Consider the following 19,113-nt stretch of genomic DNA (forward strand, 5'->3'; position numbering starts at 1 on the left):
GATTTCTTTGGAAGGAATGATGCTAAAGCTGAAACTCCAGTATTTTGGCCACCTCATGCAAAGAGTTGACTCATTGGAAAAGACTTTGATGCTGGGAGGGATTGGGGGCAGGAGGAGAAGGGGACGACAGAGGATGGCTGGATGGCATCACTGACTCGATGGATGTGAGTTTGAGTGAACTCCGGGAGTTGGTGATGGACATGGAGGCCTGGCGTGCTGCGATTCATGGGGTCGCAAAGAGTCAGACACAACTGAGCGACTGAACTGAACTGAACTGATGGGAAGAACTGACTCATTGCAGAAGACCCTGATTCTGGGAAAGACTGAAGGCCGGAGGAGAAGGGGACGGCAGAGGATGAGAAGGTTGAATGGCATCATTGACTTGATGGACAAGAGTTTGAGCAAGCTCTGTGAGTTGGTGATGGACAGGGAGCCCTGGTGATCACAAAGTGTTGGACAAACCTGAGCAACTGAACTAAACTGAAAAACTAATTTAGATAACTAAAATAAATAATACTCAAATTATATGATTTAAAGACTGAAAAAATCAATGTCTTAATTTTATTTTTGAATGTAGGATGTCACTTTTTAATTCTTTTATTTTTATTTTTATTTTTATTTTTATTTTTTTTTATTTTTTAATTTTAAGTTTTTTTATTTTTAAAATTTTAAAATCTTTAATTCTTACATGCATTCCCAAACATGAACCCCCCCTCCCACCGCCCTCCCCCTAACATCTTTATGGGTCATCCCCATGCACCAGCCCCAAGCATGCTGCATCCTGCGTCAGACATAGACTGGCGATTCAATTCACATGATAGTATACATGTTAGAATGTCATTCTCCCAAATCATCCCACCCTCTCCCTCTCCCTCTGAGTCCAAAAGTCCGTTATACACATCTGTGTCTCTTTCCCTGTCTTGCATACAGGGTCGTCATTGCCATCTTCCTAAATTCCATATATATGTGTTAGTATACTGTATTGGTGTTTTTCTTTCTGGCTTACTTCACTCTGTATAATCGGCTCCAGTTTCATCCATCTCATCAGAACTGATTCAAATGAATTCTTTTTAACGGCTGAGTAATACTCCATTGTGTATATGTACCACAGCTTGCTTATCCATTCATCTGCTGATGGACATCTAGGTTGTTTCCATGTCCTGGCTATTATAAACAGTGCTGCGATGAACATTGGGGTACATGTGTCTCTTTCCATTCTGGTTTCCTCGGTGTGTATGCCCAGAAGTGGGATTGCTGGGTCATAAGGTAGTTCTATTTGCAATTTTTTAAGGAATCTCCACACTGTTCTCCATAGTGGCTGTACTAGTTTGCATTCCCACCAACAGTGTAGGAGGGTTCCCTTTTCTCCACACCCTCTCCAGCATTTATTGCTTGCAGATTTTTGGATCGCAGCCATTCTGACTGGTGTGAAGTGGTACCTCATTGTGGTTTTGATTTGCATTTCTCTAATCATGAGTGATGTTGAGCATCTTTTCATGTGTTTGTTAGCCATCCGTATGTCTTCTTTGGAGAAATGTCTATTTAGTTCTTTGGCCCATTTTTTGATTGGGTCGTTTATTTTTCTGGAATTGAGCTGCATAAGTTGCTTGTATATTTTTGAGATTAGTTGTTTGTCAGTTGCTTCATTTGCTATTATTTTCTCCCATTCAGAAGGCTGTCTTTTCACCTTGCTTATATTTTCCTTTGTTGTGCAGAAGCTTTTAATTTTAATTAGATCCCATTTGTTTATTTTTGCTTTTATTTCCAGAATTCTGGGAGGTGGATCATAGAGGATCCTGCTGTGATTTATGTCTGAGAGTGTTTTGCCTATGTTCTCCTCTAGGAGTTTTATAGTTTCTGATCTTACATTTAGATCTTTAATCCATTTTGAGTTTATTTTTGTGTACGGTGTTAGAAAGTGATCTAGTGATCCTCTACATGGAAAACCCTAAACACTCTACCAGAAAATTACTAGAGCTAATCAATGAATATAGTAAAGTTGCAGGATATAAAATCAACACACAGAAATCCCTTGCATTCCTATACACAAATAATGAGAAAGTAGAAAAAGAAATTAAGGAAACAATTCCATTCACCATTGCAACGAAAAGAATAAAATACTTAGGAATATATCTACCTAAAGAAACTAAAGACCTATATATAGAAAACTATAAAACACTGATGAAAGAAATCAAAGAGGACACTAATAGATGGAGAAATATACCATGTTCATGGATTGGAAGAATCAATATAGTGAAAATGAGTATACTACCCAAAGCAATTTACAAATTCAATGCAATCCCTATCAAGCTACCAGCCACATTTTTCACAGAACTAGAACAAATCATTTCAAGATTTGTATGGAAATACAAAAAACCTCGAATAGCCAAAGCAATCTTGAGAAAGAAGAATGGAACTGGAGGAATCAACTTGCCTGACTTCAGGCTGTACTACAAAGCCACAGTCATCAAGACAGTATGGTACTGGCACAAAGACAGACATATAGATCAATGGAACAAAATAGAAAGCCCAGAGATAAATCCACACACATATGGACACCTTATCTTTGACAAAGGAGGCAAGAATATACAATGGAGTAAAGACAATCTCTTTAACAAGTGGTGCTGGGAAAACTGGTCAACCACTTGTAAAAGAATGAAACTAGATCACTTTCTAACACCGTACACAAAAATAAACTTTTTAATTCTACATAGCAAATTGTTGTTTACTTTTTACTAGTCTAAGATTTATTATATCTCCTCTGAATGTTGATTTATATAACAAGACATTTTAAAAATAATATTCATGGTCAATATTTATTGGATGATTTTTCAGAGATAATATTTAATTTCTAAAGATTCACATAAACCTTCTTCCCACAAGAAGGGGAAAAAACAATATCAAGCAGAGAGACTGAGACCTCATGAACAGGTACAAGATCAAAGTTAAGTTCTTAAACTTCCAGTAACAAGTGCACATTGGAAATGAAAACTATTAAACTGTCTCATAGAAATATATAGACTAGTATTAATGAAATATTTATTATATTGATGATTTTTGTGATTGTGCCTGAATTTCAAATATATAAGTGATTTTCTTAAATGTACTAGCAGGTTTCTAGATTTTCAAAGTTCGTGTACCACAAAATGTATTTCATTAATATTTTTCACAAGAGGGAGGCAAAGCTGAAAATTTAAGCCAAATTTCAGGTTATAGGAGATGAGACTTTGGGGTTATTGGAAACATGCACAACATAGTCTTGAGTTATTTTCTCCTCGTATTTTATAAATAGCAATGCAAAGCTTTTGCAGGGTATGCGGTCCTGTAAAGTTGAAAGATGAAAAATACTAAAGGCTAGTTTCTGTAATGAAGGTAAATGTTTCCCATTCCCAATGTACCTTTGTGTATGCATTTCCATAATAGCATGGCATATAATCTTTTTGTCTCTGATAAAAATGCTTGATGAGAGTAATGTCACATGGCCACATATGGTGGTTTTATGGTGGGATGTAAAAAATAAATCTCATATGTCAACAAGGAGACCATTATATTGTAGGCTGTTGGAAAGAATGAAAGCTTACAGAAACTGTTCAGTTCAAATACCACATCATTTTCTTGTTCTCTGAATCCAGTCAAATAGTGAGCTGTATCAAATACTGAAAGATATTTTCTCGAGAAAAATAAGAAATAATGTGACAAATACCTAGAGAAATATTGTTTTGCAGAAGCAAACAAAATATTCACAGACTTTTATTTGGAAGAGACAGGGAAACAAGTTGTATAAGACCTTTGAAAATGTGTATCAGAATTTTGTAGTTGTTAAATTATGATGATTATCTATTAACAATCATCCTTCATAAAACTACCCATATTTTATATATGTTAAGTACAATTGTATGGTATTCATTTTAGGATAAGGCTTCTAGTAAAGCCTTATGAATAAATGAATAAATGGTCTTTATTCACCAGACTACAATGTAGTTGAACATATATCAGCATCTGGGCATTTGGTATTAGTAACAAATCACAGTTTATGATTTCAGCAACTTCAGATAGGCAGATAAAACCACTTTGATGGCAAAAAATGAAGTGGAACTAAAGAACTTCTTGATGACGTTGAAAGAGGAGAGTGAAGAAGCTGATTTAACACTTATCCTTCAGAAAACTAAGATCTTGGCATCTGATCCCAACACTTCATGGCAAATAGATGGGGAAAAAGTGAAAACAGTGACAGATTGTATTTTCTTGGGCTCCAAAATCACTGCTATTGTGACTTCAGCCACAAAATTAAAAGACACTTGTTCCTTGGAAGAAAAGCTATGACAAACCTAGACAAATGTATTAAAAAGCAGAGACATCACTTTGCCAACAAAGGTCAGTATAGTCAAAGCTATAGTTTTTCCAGTAGTCATGTATGGATGTGAGAGTTAGACCATAAAGAAGGCTGAGTGCCAAATAATTGATGTTTTTGAATCTTGGTGCTGGAAAAGACTCTTGAGGTCAGCAAGGAGATCAAACCAGGCAATCCTAAAAGATATCAACCCTGAATATTTTTTGGAAGGACTGATACTGAAGCTCCAATACTTTGGCTACGGGGATGTGAAGAGTTGACTCATCGGAAAAGACCTCGATGCTGGGAAAGATTGAGGGCAAGAGGAGAAGGGGGTGACAGAGGATGAAATAGTTGGATGGCATCACTGACTCAATGGACTTGAGCAAATTCAGGAGATGGTAAAGGACAGTGAGACCTGGTGTGTTGCAGTTCTTTGGGTTGCAAAGACTTGGATACAACTTAGCAACTGAACAACAACAACAGCAGCAACAATGACATAGTTGATATATGTTTATAAATTATTTGAGTTTTAAGTTGTAAAGAGAATTCTTAAGACAAAATTGGACTTTGGCACTTATTTGCAGAATTTTTTTATTGATATGTTAGTACTAGTGAGTGTATATTTATTTGAGTTTTTTCCAAATGCTTCATAAACAAAAATGATTTTTTGGCATTCAGTATGAATTTCATAAACTGAGTTTCTATTATGTTCTTATGTCATCTGACAGATGGTATATTATTATTGCCTCAACTTATTATTATTATTTGCAGAGCAATACACTATTGTTAATAAGAATGAAATACCTCTAATTTTTATCCAGCAAGATGATATTGGAGAAGAGGAATCATCTGATATAATACATTTTATATATTGCAGTTTTATATACACACGCATATACGCAAATATATTAATTGGGATATAGACACAGGTAGAAAGATAGAGGCATTCAACTCATCCAAAATGGATTTTGTCGTTTAGGATTTCACCATAACCAGCTAGACATGTGTGTCAACTCTTTCATAATTTTACGCTGCTCTCCTCCAAATACTTACTTTTGTATTTATTTAATGAGCGTGCTCGGAGAAGGCAATAGCACCCCACTCCGGTACTCTTGCCTGGAAAATCCCATGGACAGAGGAGCCTGGTAGGCTGCAGTCCATGGGGTCGCGAACAGTCAGTCGGACACGACTGAAGTGACTTAGCAGCAGCAGCAGCAATGAGAGTGCTGACATCTAGGAGAAACAGAAAACATTTTGAGTGTATGTATACTAACTTTCTAAAGATGGAATTTTGAAAAATATTTGCTTATTTGAGCAGTTCTTTGTTGAATAATTAACATAAATGACAATATTTGCAGCATAGAGGTCAGTCTGATCACAAATACATACTGAGCACAAAGTGTAAATCAGTGTGAAATGATTTTAAAATGCAGATTAGTAATTAATTAAATTATTAGTAATTAACTAAATTATTAGTAATTAATAAAATTAAGGTATAACTCACTGAAGGCAACTTAATAATCCTCTGAAGCTTTTTAATGGATAAAAGCATACACTGTGTATAATATACCATTGAGTTAGTGATTCCTGATTACTAAAATCAGAACTTATTTGCCATTGAATAAATATATGAATTCAATTTATGATTGAAAGCATTAACAGTTACTCCTAAGTAAATTTCAGAAATAGATTTCCTAAAAATCATTATAAGAGATTTCAAAAGTCACTTAGGACATATTCTCATGCAATGAGAGAAAGACATTTAATCATTCCCGGCAGGAGATCCAATAGCCATTAATTAAACAAATTTTTTGACAGAGCTCATATCTCATAAGTTTGCTTAGTACCAATTGTGAAGAACTCAGTAAATAGAAAGACAGTCTCTATATTAAACCCAAATCAACATCTCAGTAGCTTCTAACATTCAATAATTTGAGCAGCATAAATATGATCTCATATTCAGGGGCCAATAACCACTTAGTCTATTCAGTGTTTACTTTCTCAGTAAAAATGTTCCCAGAATGAAACATATATATATATATATATATATATATATATATATATTTATGTGTTTATGTATATTTTGAAAAATACTTAATTATCTGAGCTATATATATATATATATATATATATGCTTTGTAACACGAGCTTCCCTAGTGACACTAGTGGTAAAGAATCCACTTGCCAAGCAGGAAATAAAAGAGATGAGAGTTTGATCCCTGGGTCAGGAAATACCCTGGAGGAGGACATGGCAACCCACTCTAGTATTCTTGCCTGGAGAATCCCTATGAACAGAGGAGCCGGGCAAGCTACAGTCTATAGGGTCTCAAAGAGCCGGTCACAACTGAAGCAACTTAGCATGCATGCAGAATACATATATATGTATATATATGTACATATATATATATAATATAGGGTTTATAGATTTAGAACTACTTTTATTCTCTATCAAAATGTACAATAAGGATTGGCCAAGAGATGAAATTAGTACATACTGATAATCTATGGGTGAGGTATATGTATCTGTGAGTATTTTCTTTTCCAGAAGTTATCTTAGCAAAAGTTTATTTGGAATTTTCAAGTAACATGTTCACATTTTAGATGATTCCATCATTGTATAGAGAGTTTGTAGAGTTTTTCTTTCAAAATTGAAGTGGAGGTGTATTATTAGTTAATTTAAGAAGATATATAGAATTTTATTTCAAATTGATGTCAGAAATGAAATAAATATTGAATATTTTAATTGCCAAATATATATGTATACATATATGTACCTCTGCTGGATCATGGAAAAAGCAAGAGAGTTCCAGAAAAACATCTACTTCTGCTTTATTGACTATGCCAAAGCCTTTGACTGTGTGGATCACAATAAACTGTGGAAACTTCTGAGAGAGATGGGAATAACAGACCACCTGACCTGCCTCTTGAGAAATCTGTATACAGGTCAGGAAGCAACAGTTAGAACTGGACATGGAACAACACACTGGTTCCAAATAGGAAAAGGAGCGTGTCGAGGCTGTATATTGTCACCCTGCTTATTTAACTAATATGCAGAATACATCATGAGAAACGCTGGATTGGAAGAAACACAAGCTGGAATCAAGATTGCTGGGAGAAATATCAATAACCTCAGATATGCAGATGACACTACCCTTATGGCAGAAAGTGAAGAGGAACTAAAAGCCTCTTGATGAAAGTGAAAGAGGAGAGTGAAAAAGGTGGATTAAAGCTCAACATTCAGAAAACAAAGATCATGGCATCTGGTCCCATCACTTTATGGGAAATAGATGGGGAAACAGTGGAAACAGTGTCAGACTTTATTTTGGGGGGCTCCAAAATCACTGCAGATGGTGACTGCAGCCATGAAATTAAAAGACGCTTACTCTTTGGAAGAAAAGTTATCACCAACCTAGATAGCATATTCAAAAGCAGAGACATTACTTTGCCAACTAAGGTTCGTCTAGTCAAGGCTATGGTTTTTCCAGTGGTCATGTATGGATGTGAGAGTTGGACTGTGAAGAAGGCTGAGCGCTGAAGAATTGATGCTCTTGAACTGTGGTGTTGGAGAAGACACTTGAGAGTCCCTTGGACTGCAAGGAGATCCAACCAGTGCATTCTGAAGGAGATCAGCCCTGGGATTTCTTTGAAAGGACTGATGCTAAAGCTGAAACTCCAGTACTTTGGCCACCTCATGCAAAGAGTTGACTCATTGGAAAAGACTTTGATGCTGGGAGGGATTGGGGGCAGGAGGAGAAGGGGACAACAGAGGATGAGATGGCTGGATGGCATCACTGACTCGGCGAACTCCAGGAGTTGGTGATGGACAGGGAAGCCTGGTGTGCTGCGATTCATGGGGTTGCAAAGAGTCAGACACGACTGAGCGACTGAACTGAACTGAACTGAACTGAATTAATATTCATTTATAATTTATATAAACCATCCTGGATAGTTTTTATTCTAAAAACATAATTTAGTAAATAATATACAATAATTCACCTTCCATTTGCTAAAACTAGGAATATGTTTATCACCTTGAGAATTAACAGAAAATGACTATAGTGTTACTTCTATTGATATTTCTCCCTTGCTGAATCTAAGGTAGCATTGAGAAGATATTCATTAAAAATAAATTTATAATTCTTTTTAATAATTTAGTAACTAGGTAGAATGTTCCAAACATACTGAAATTATAACTATTTTAGATAAAATATATTATCTATTACTTTCTATCATTTCTGGATGCATTGATTTTTATATAGGTGCACTAGCATATATAGACATAGTGATACATATAAGCCTGCAGTATCAAGGCAGAAAGTATCAACTGCTCACTAGTATCTCTCCTTCCTATACATACAGCCAGACTGCATTTACCAGTCTCCCTTGAAGTATGGCTGTAGGCCTGCACATGGAATGGGGTGTGTGTGCTATGTGTGCTCCCAGGCCTCTGCCATTAAAACTTTGTATGCATGCTTCCCCAGGCTCACTTCCACTCAGAAGACATTCATAGTCTCAAGATGGCAATATTAGCATGTTACTGATGCTTGTAGAATGTACATCGTAACCCATCAATGGCCTTGAGTAGTCCTTTATTGTTACATGTTAAAAAAAAAATTCCTATGTTGTAAGCAACTGAAATGCAACATTTAATCCATACTATAAAGTTAGTGGGAATAATGATACCTGCATGTTTATCTAGAGATATAAAAGAAGACATAAGTGTATTTGCTTTGGTTTTACAAAGTTTTCTTGCCATAGGACATTGTGAAAGTAGGAATAAGACAAACTTAGTGAAAGTGAAAGTTGCTCAGTCGTGTCCAACTCTTTGTGACCCCAGGGACGATACAGTTCATGGAATTCTCCAGGCCAGACTATTGGAGTGGGTAGTGTTTCCCTTCTCCAGGGATCTTCTCAACCTGGGGATCAAACCCAGGTCTCTTGCATTGCAGACAGATTCTTTTATCAGCTGAGCCACAAAGGAAGCCCAAGACAAGCCTACTTACAATTTTAAAGACATAGAAAAAGTTTTCAGTGTCTGAATCCTTGGTTTAGAAGATCTACAGGCATAGGCCACTATAGAGTTTAGCATGACAATTTAACTGTCTTAGATTATTTCAAATTTCAGTTACTTAAGTTAAGTTATATAATTAAGATGTGGTCTTAGAAAAATGAGTTTTGTTTGAATTGTAAAATATCATTTTACTTTTAAAATTTTGATCCCTATTAATATTATTTTGACAATACAAAATGATAAAGCTAATCTAAAGATTTAAAAACTAAAAATCAAAAGCTCAAACTCCTTTTAAGTCAACTTTTGCAAAATGAAAATTTATCATGTCTATGCATTGTGCTGTGCTCAGTTGTGTCCAACTCTTTGCAGCCCCATTGACTGTAGCCAGCAAATTTCCTCTATCTATGAAATTTTTCAGGCAAGAATACTACAAAGGATTGCTGTTTCCCTTTCCAGGGGATCTTCTGACCTGGGAATCAAACCCATGTCTCCTGCATTGGCAGGCAGATTCTTTACTAATGAGCCATCAGGGAAGCCCAAAGGGTACATATGAGGAATGTACATGAAGTTCAACAATAATCTGAAATGGTATTCATCAGCATATAAATAATGGACCATATAATTTTCATTTTTACTCTTTCATTTTGTTCACAGTCATGTCCAACTCTTTGCAACCTCACGGACTGCAGCACACCAGTCTTCCCTGTCCTTCACTGTCTCCCACAGCTTGCACAAACTCATGTCCATTGAGTCAGTGAAGCCATACCGTCTCTTCCTCTGTCGTCCCCTTCTCCTCTTGCCTTCAATCTTTCCCAGCATCAGGGGCTTTTCTAATGAGTTGACTTTTAATATCAGGTGGCCTAAGTGTTGGAGCTTCAGCTTCATCATCAGTCCTTCCAATGAGTATTCAGGATTGATTTCCTTTAAGGTTGACTGGTTTGATCTCCTTGCAGTCCAAGGGACTCTCAAGAGTCTTCTCCAACACCACTGTTCAGAAGCATCAATTCTTCAGTGCTCAACCTTCTTTATGGTCCAACTCTCACATCCATATACTGCTCTCTCATTGGCTCAACAAATTATTATTAAGCTTCATGCACATCCCTGTCTGGAGGTGGACAGCATGAAAAATGTTATCAAGAAAGCAATATGTTAGATAGCTTTAATGAAAGGTCTGATCTGGAGACTTGCAGAGGGAATATATGCCTTTAGGTAAAGAAGAATGTATTACTCACCATATTTGAACAAAATCTTATGTGTTTCTAAATGGTTAGGCATTTTAAGGAGGGATGGGGAAATAAGCTAGAAAATTAAACATGTTTCTGATATTTAGGGCCTTATGTTACATGGCAAACAGTTTTAAAATTATCTTACAAAAGAGAAAATTGGGTAGGGATACAGGTGTATAGAAGATCCCCTGGAGTAGGAAACGGGAACCTGCTCCAGTATTCTTGGCTGGAAAACCCCATGAATAGAGTAGCCTGTCAGGCTACAATCCATGGGGTCACAAAGAGTTGGATACGAATGAGTGCACACACACAGAGATGTATTAAAGGATGCAATCTCTTATTCAGGGCTTTAGGAATTTAATGCAGTGAAAGAATAGAAAGGGTTCCCTCAGGACATGTCATGAGGAGGACACTGAGGAAAAGCGGCAAGCTTTACAAAGACAAGGAAAAGGAAAGCAGAAACGCCATGGACTCTATATTCATTCTTCAAACATATTAATACGTTTTCCATACCCAAGTTTATTAATTTGGGGTACATTTTAGTTAGGTATGGCAATATTTTTGCCTTTTTAAATGTTTCATCATAACAGGTTACAAATATGGAGAAGAGAGTAATGAATATTTGTTTTTTATACATTTGAAGTAAGTAAAGCTGTGGTTTAAAAACTGTAATTCTACCACTTGGAAAACATCTTTCAAACAGTGACACAGTTTCCAGATTTATTGCTTGGGTTCTGTTCACATTTCTTTTCTAAGACTCCATTTACTGTGGTTTCAGTAAAAATCTAGTCCCAGCTGAAACTTGGTATACCAAATATCAGCTCTGGAGCAATGGCTGTTTTTACCAATTTTCCAGGAGATTGATTTAGATTATTGTATATTGTATGACTGTAAAAGAACAAAACAGAAAAGGATTCAGTATCTTGTGATTTATTCCATCTGTATGTTTAACTCCTTTATTTCTGTCAGTCCATTGTACAATTACAAATAACATATACTGAATGTAATCAGTATATGCTTATGCTATTAAGAAATAAAACATTGTGGCTATTAACCAAAACAGAACACACACACACACACACACACACACACACACACACACGTAATAAGAGTAAGAATATCTCAATTTCCTTCTTTGTCTTTCCTGTTTACAATTTCTAGAGGCATATTTTGACATCATACATGTCAATACACTAATTTTGAGGTCCGGTAAGAGTCAAGCCCTGAATATATGATCCACTTGAAACTTTATTAGAGCTTATTTGACTTATTTTTCTTTTCTGATTTATTAAGATACAGATTTAATATTAAAAAGCAAACAAACAAACAAAAAATCCTGGTATACCAAAAGCCTTGGTGTTAAGGCTTGGTCACTGAAGCCTTAATTACTCAGCCAATTCTTACCCTTGGGAACAGTAGATATTCCATCTGAAAAAAACAGGTTGGCAGATTGCCCAAGCCAATTTAGCTAGTGATCACTTCTGGAGAAATCAGTAGGGGCAAAGCCAGAGTAGGCAGTTAGCACAGGTCTAAGTGGATAACGTGCAGAGAGAACAGGCCTGTTGCAGAAGTTGGGACACAAAGGTGAGGGCTAGTCCAGACAACCTTAACACAACACAGTCAGAATCATGAGAAGGACTATATTATTAGTCAGCAGACAACAGTGAAGCTTGGTATTGAATCAAAGGCTATACACAGCATTCTTAATATTTCTTCCCCTAGGCAGAACTTGGCTTGCACTGACATATCTAAACTCCCTATAGGAATCAAATGGGGACACCCGGATGGTGAGGACTTAATGAAGAATGACATATCTATGGTTCTTGAAATCTCATCACATAAGTGATGTATGATTGGAAAGTAACATGTTTAAAAATCGTTCTAAGTATACGCAGTGACTGCTTTGAGTAAAGCCTAGTGTAGGGTGCTATGCTCTTGAAAATATATGCTTGACATTGAGAATTTAAGTAACCAAGTTGACACTTGAAGTGTCTTCATGTGGGACCATGTGTCTCCCAGCTGGACAGGAGGTGGTTGGAAAATATTCTATTTTTAAACTCCTATTTCCCTAAGACACCTAGCATAGTGTCTGGTATATCATGAATTCTCAACAAAAACTTGTCAGTTGAATCAAATTTGGTAGCATAAACTACATGTAGAGTGAGACATTTTATGCTTTATTTCTCTAAATATATGGCTAAGTGTGTGTGCTCTTTAATAGCCATGCTGGGGAACTCTCCTGGATTTTTAAGAGATTAATAAACATCATTTTGATGTAGACTTTTTCTGTTAGTACTTTTTCTATAAGATATAGTGAATTATAATAACTAAAATCATTCAATATATAATACTCAATACATGGAATTTTCTAAAATGATGTTACTATGTATGATTATAGAACATTATTACATACAAAAGACTGATGACCCACATATTTAATTTAATCCAATAAAACTTAATGGGCATCTATATATACCATGCTATGTGTAAAAAACTGTAGATAATATAAACATAAATATTTATGGAAATAAATATAAAGAAATAATCCTGATTTGGTAAAGTTTTAGGTCAGATGGATGAATTAGGAAAAATACAAACATAATGAAATCGTTATTTGCTGCATTTTAATAGTCTCTTGAAAGTGATTATATAATAAGATATGCTTTTTATCATTATTTAAGCACCCTAAAGTTTGATATAAATTATTACTCACTGGGAATCAATTTAAAGATATTTGAAAATGTGACCACCTGGCAAGAAGTTATGTGACCGCCTTTATAAATAGCACCTTTATAAATATCACGCTAACGGAAGGAGCACTATTAATATCAGTATACATGAATTTCTATTTGGTTCTTAAATGAATTATGTCAGATAAATTCAATAGTACTAGTGTTATTATGTTGATTTGGTTTAAAACTAATTAATAAACAAAGAACTTATTAGCTATGCCAGTAACCTTTGCCAGAAATCAGTATAAAATTTGTCTAAAATTCTTCACGTGATCATCTTAGGAATTTTTATTTTACTTGTTATGAATCTCAAATATGCATGTATGACTGATGAACCATTTAGAACCAATAGTATATTGGGAAAATAATTTTTATCTTGCATTAAGTCCTATTTAATGATTCTTACTCATTGGTTACTGCTTCTTATTTACAGCTAAAATTAAATTCTCCAGAGGGCAGGGTTTTGAACTCTTAAGTCAACTCACCATTGGGTGGCAGGCACCTAATGACTGATGAGGTCTGACCTCAGAGTAGCTGCTTGGTTCACTGGCTCATTTTAATCTCCACGGTGTGTGAGCAGTTACCTTTCTTTTATTCTACACACTCATTTGTTCTCTTAATTGTTCCTAGGGTAAGTTTTAACAATTTTTTTCAATGAAATATTTGAGCTTTTATTGTTTAAAAAGGATATTTGGATAACCATGAACATTCTGTGTTCCCAAACTTCTATTTTATTAAAGATTGAATTCACTCCAACCAACAATATTATATTATAATTCTTTATTCAGGTTCAGTATCAATATATGGAATTTACTATGTAGAAAGTAGGGGTTATTTCTAAGTACCTACTACCTTTTTTGTTCATTTGGAAATCATAAAGTAATATGACAATAACTTCATGGATCATTCATTTAGTATTTCAAATAATTGTTCAATAAATGTTACTTTGTTTAAAAAAAAGTGTAAAAAAAATTTAAAAAAAAAGTGTAGCATGTTTCTAGATCTTTTATGCTAAACAGTGTCTAAACATGACACCCTTTTCTTCTTTTTTGGGGCTTTTCTCCCTTAAGGGATCCCGTGGAGATTTATCGAAAAGGACTTCTTAATTCATTTCTTTTTCACTATGCTGTTATCATAAACAGACAGTTTGGCTCTCAACTTCAATTCGATAGTCATTCACTGAAAACCTCCCGTGCAGGTAGTGATGGTGCAGAGTGCTGAGATGAGCAAGACAAGGATCCTTCTCACAGGGAATCCTTTGAGTTATATGACATCCCTCTTTGGACTTTAAAAGGTTTCTCTTAATTCTTTCATAGTTAAAGTGCTGTGATAAAGTGAACTGCAGATGGCATCCTATTTACAAAATTGAAAAGATAAACGCTGTAGATGTAGGATTCGTTTAAAATGTTCAGTCCAATGAAAGTCTCCTCAGGCAGCTCTTTATGTTTTTTGACAAATGAATTATCAAGAATATTTACATGATCAAAAATATCTTTACTAATTGTGTCACTTTCTTTCTTTTGAGGAATATGTTTTCAGGTTTTGAATATATATTCATATATTCGTTTCTCTAAGACATACTCCTTATATTTTCACTCAATTATTATCTCCACTTAACACTCAGCAAACTGTGGTGCACAACAAGTGATTCACCTACATTCATATGGTAACCCATAAAGCTTACATTACAATATAGGTATTCTACTTTTCAGAGCCTAAATTTTAGTCAAGACTGATAGCAATTATAAAACAACTCAAAAAATTATAGGATTTGGTAATCTCAATCAGTTGAGACATTTCAGACGAAATATTTGGTTTCTCATCAGGATTCTAAATACAAAATATTTTAGCATATCATTGCAGATTTGTTTTAAAATACTTTGTATGTAACATGATATTAAAGTTCTCATCATAATCCAAAGATAGAGATGAATGAGGAATTATTATCCACAGGAAACCTAACCTTATATGACTGCCTTAAGCAGATCTTTGATACTAAAACCTGTGCTTTTAGCCTTACTCCACACAAATAATTTAAATCTGAACATTTAATATCTGTATGTATCAGCTTGTATATGTAATTATATTACATGTATATGTAATATATTAGCTTGACTTTGATAATATTATGTAGTTATATAGCTTATATTTTTATATTCAGTTTTATGCATATGTTGGTTAATGTATGCATCACCAGAGTCAAGATGCAAAACAGTTCTATCACCACAATGATCCCCTGTGCTCTGGTTTTATAACCACGTTCATGTCCCTTCCACTTCCCTCCACCTCTTACTAACCTTAACCCTTGGTAAGAATTAATCTTTTCTCCAGCTCTGTAATTTTAGTTATTTCAAGCCACTATATAAATAGACTTAATCTTAATTTATGTATAGAGTTTTTGAATGTATCACTTTGTATATTTTCTTAGTAGTTGCTCCAGGTATTGAAATGCTATACATATATGACTTATCACAGTCTACCACTTTTACCACTTCTGATAAAGTATGAAAACATTACTTCTTTAGATCCCTTTGCCCTACCACGTTTTATTTGCTTTGACTAATCCATCTTTACATGTTGAACACTGCATCAGTTGATGGTATAATTTTTGCTCAACTATCAATAACTGGGGAAACACAGAAGAGTAGTCTACATTGTATTTACCCTTTTTTTTTTCTGTCACTTGTTCTTTCTTCCTTCTTAATGCTTCACATTTTTTTTTCTTTTTTGTTTGAAGAACTTTAACTTTTCTTTAAGACAGATCTGCTAGAAGAACATGTTTTTTAGTTTTCCTTCTTCCAAAAATACATTTATTTCCCCCTGGTTCCTGAACGGTGGTTTCACTGGATAAGAATTTACTATCGATATTTTCTTTCAGCACTTCAAAAATGTGCCACTGCCTCTGACCTCCATAATTTCAAATGAGAAATATTAATATATTGTCATTTGAATTGGTTCTTATGGGTAGTATGTCTTTCTCTGTGTCTACTCTTAAGGTTTTATTCATTTTCTTTGGATTTCAGAATTTTAATTTAGCTATATCTTGATATAGACTTTTGGTTTATCCTATTTCAATTTACTCTTCCTCTTGATTTTTTTTTCTTTTGCCTAAGTTGAGAAGTTTTTGACCATTATTTCCTAAATTATTTCAGCCCCACTCTCTTTCTCATCTTTTGCAACTCATATGGTAACAATGTTGGATACTGTGTCATTTTCCCTCAGGTTTCTAAGATTCTGTTTTTGTTTGTTTGTTTGTTTTCCAATCAATTTTCTCTCTCTTGTTTGGATCAGGTGAATTATATTTCTCTATCCTTAAGTTCACTGATTATATTCTCTGTTGTCACCATTGTACTATTAATCCAAGCCAGCGAGTTTTTATTTTGATTATTGTAGTTTTGACTTCTATAATTTCCTTTTAGTTCTTTTTTAAATACTTCTTTACTTTGCTGAGATTTTCTATTTTTTGTTGTTACAAGATAATTAGCAATTGCCTGTTAAAATAAATTTACGATGACTTCTTTAAATTCTTTTTGTCAGATAATTTTAACATCCATTTCAACTCAGTGTTAGCATCTGTTGCTTATTTGTTCTCATTAAAGATTTGATTTTCTCAGTATTTGGTGTGACCAGTAATTTTTTTTCTTTAATCAGGTCCTGGACAGTTTGGCTATTATGTTAGGAGAATCTGGATGCTATTTACATGTTCTGTTCTATATAGATTCATCACACAGATCCTAGCTTACATTTGTGGGCTATGGTACCACTGACAATTTAGTTTTCAGAGACTTTGTGGTGCTATTTGGTCAGTTTGAGCAGACCTGGGAGTTATTTTCCCTGGTAGTTGCACCAGTCTTATCAAAGATCACTTCAAGGGGTGGGTAATTGCTTTAGAATTGTTATAGAGTTATCCACCGCCTGTGCTGTCCAACTGATTGCTGTCTCTCAGTAGGAAAGGGAAGGGCTTCCTGATGGCCGCCCAAGGGAGAAAGAGATTACGTTCCATGGCAGTCGTACTTCCACTTGAATCCCCTTGGAGGTGGCCTCATCTCTCCCAAAATTCTTGGTGGCAATCCCATTTCATCTGTGATAAAAGCGAGTCCACCTAGGCCAGAGAAACTTACAATATGCTTAGGTTCATTGCTGGTTTCCTAGAAGGAAATGAGCAGTCATAGTTTTCCTAATTTTGTCTGTGCATAGAAGTTAATGATTTTTTTTTTTATTATTATAGCTTTTCTTGGTACTGGCAACTCATGAAAGACTGTGAAGGAAAGCCATTTTTATCACCATCAATATCTACCTCATCCAAAGCAATCACTTAATTAAAAAAAGTTATTTCTGAGAACACTAAGGAGCACAGTTCGACTTTGATTTAAAACTCTGATTAAAAATTCAATATATGTAAACATTACTTTAAAACGTTTCAGGAAATAATATTTATAATACTTGTGGCCAGGAAGTATTCCCTGATAGCTCAGTTGGTAAAGAATCTGCCTGAATGCAGGAGACCCCAGTTCAATTGCTGGGTAAGGAAGATCTGCTGGAGAAGGGATAGGCTACCCACTCCAATATTTTTGGGCTTCCCTTGTGGCTCAGCTGGTAAAGAATCTGCCTGCAGTGTGGGGGACCTGGGTTCAAGTCCTGGGTTGGGAAGATCCCCTGGAGAAGGGAAAGGCTTATCCTCTCCGGTATTCTGGCCTGGAGAATTCCATGGGCTGTATAGTCCAAGTTTGTTATGTTGTGCTAAAAATATGTGGTCTTACAGTGCTGACTTTGTCTACTGTTGTAATTCACATTTTCAATATTTTCTTTTTTCCAGCCTTAAGAGACAATAGAATCGAGCTGGTTCGGGCTTCCTGGCATGAACTGAGTATCAGCGTCAGTGATGTCTCTCTGTCTGATGAAGGACAGTACACCTGTTCTTTATTTACAATGCCTGTCAAAACTTCCAAGGCCTATCTCACTGTCCTGGGTAAGTGCAAGGGACTAACACTATGTGATCCCAAGCCAGAGAGATGTGTACAGATATAGCAACATGATTCAATCACAAATCTACACTTTGAGGATTATCAAAAGGCTTTTTAAAAAGTCACACAGTCATTTCTCCCATTTCTCAAATAGGTACAAAGAGGTGTAAAGGTCTGTATGACTTCCCAAGTGCACACAGCCATTTTGTTTCTTAACCAGGGACAGATAACAGGTTTTTTTGATTTTTCAGCTAAGTTCCTTTGTGTCAAATCAGCTCTTTAGTGGATGTATGGTGATTCTTTTATAAAGCAATAGAATAATGAGCATAATGAAATCAATGTGTCTATGTGCACTCATCCGTCTTATCATCAGTTACCTGATGGGCTCCTCCTAATATTTTTTGACTTCCAAATATGACCCCTTTGTATATCTAAGTGCATTTAAATGACCCTGACATTTCTATTTGAATTCTTGCTTTTTAACTTTGTACTTTTCTAGATTGCTAAATGAAATGAAATTAAGTTGCTTGTGCACACAGTTTGCAACTTCTGTGTTTTTATTCTCTAAGTATTGGGCCATTTTTCTAAAGGTTATGGTGACATCAGAAAGCAATACATTCATAGCGTTTCTGGGGAAATAAAGTTGCAGCTCAGAGCTCTGTGATTCCACAGACGTCAGTGGCCCAATCAGCTGAAATTGCTGCAGTTCTTTGAAACACACCTGCGTACTGAACAAGTTAGAGGAATTTAAAGATTGATTTTTTTTTTTTTTTGCCTCAGCTTGCCTTCCGTTCTTTGATAGATAAAGGCATAACACTGTATTTAAAGTAACTAATGCATGCTGGTG

General features: G+C 35.2%; 1 protein-coding gene across 3 annotated transcripts in view; it reads left to right on the top strand.

Moving 5' to 3' along the window:
- CADM2 (cell adhesion molecule 2) overlaps window positions 1-19,113 on the top strand; it is a 1,299,579-nt gene that overhangs the window by 1,077,016 nt on the left and 203,450 nt on the right. For all 3 annotated transcript variants that reach the window (XM_069578719.1, XM_069578709.1, XM_069578730.1), the window contains exon 3: window positions 18,119-18,271. In XM_069578719.1, the coding sequence (XP_069434820.1) occupies window positions 18,119-18,271 (153 nt within the window). The remainder of the gene's footprint in view (window positions 1-18,118; window positions 18,272-19,113) is intronic.

The sequence above is a fragment of the Ovis canadensis genome, chromosome 1 (assembly GCF_042477335.2).
Source record: "Ovis canadensis isolate MfBH-ARS-UI-01 breed Bighorn chromosome 1, ARS-UI_OviCan_v2, whole genome shotgun sequence".
Classification (NCBI taxonomy): Eukaryota; Metazoa; Chordata; class Mammalia; order Artiodactyla; family Bovidae; genus Ovis; species Ovis canadensis.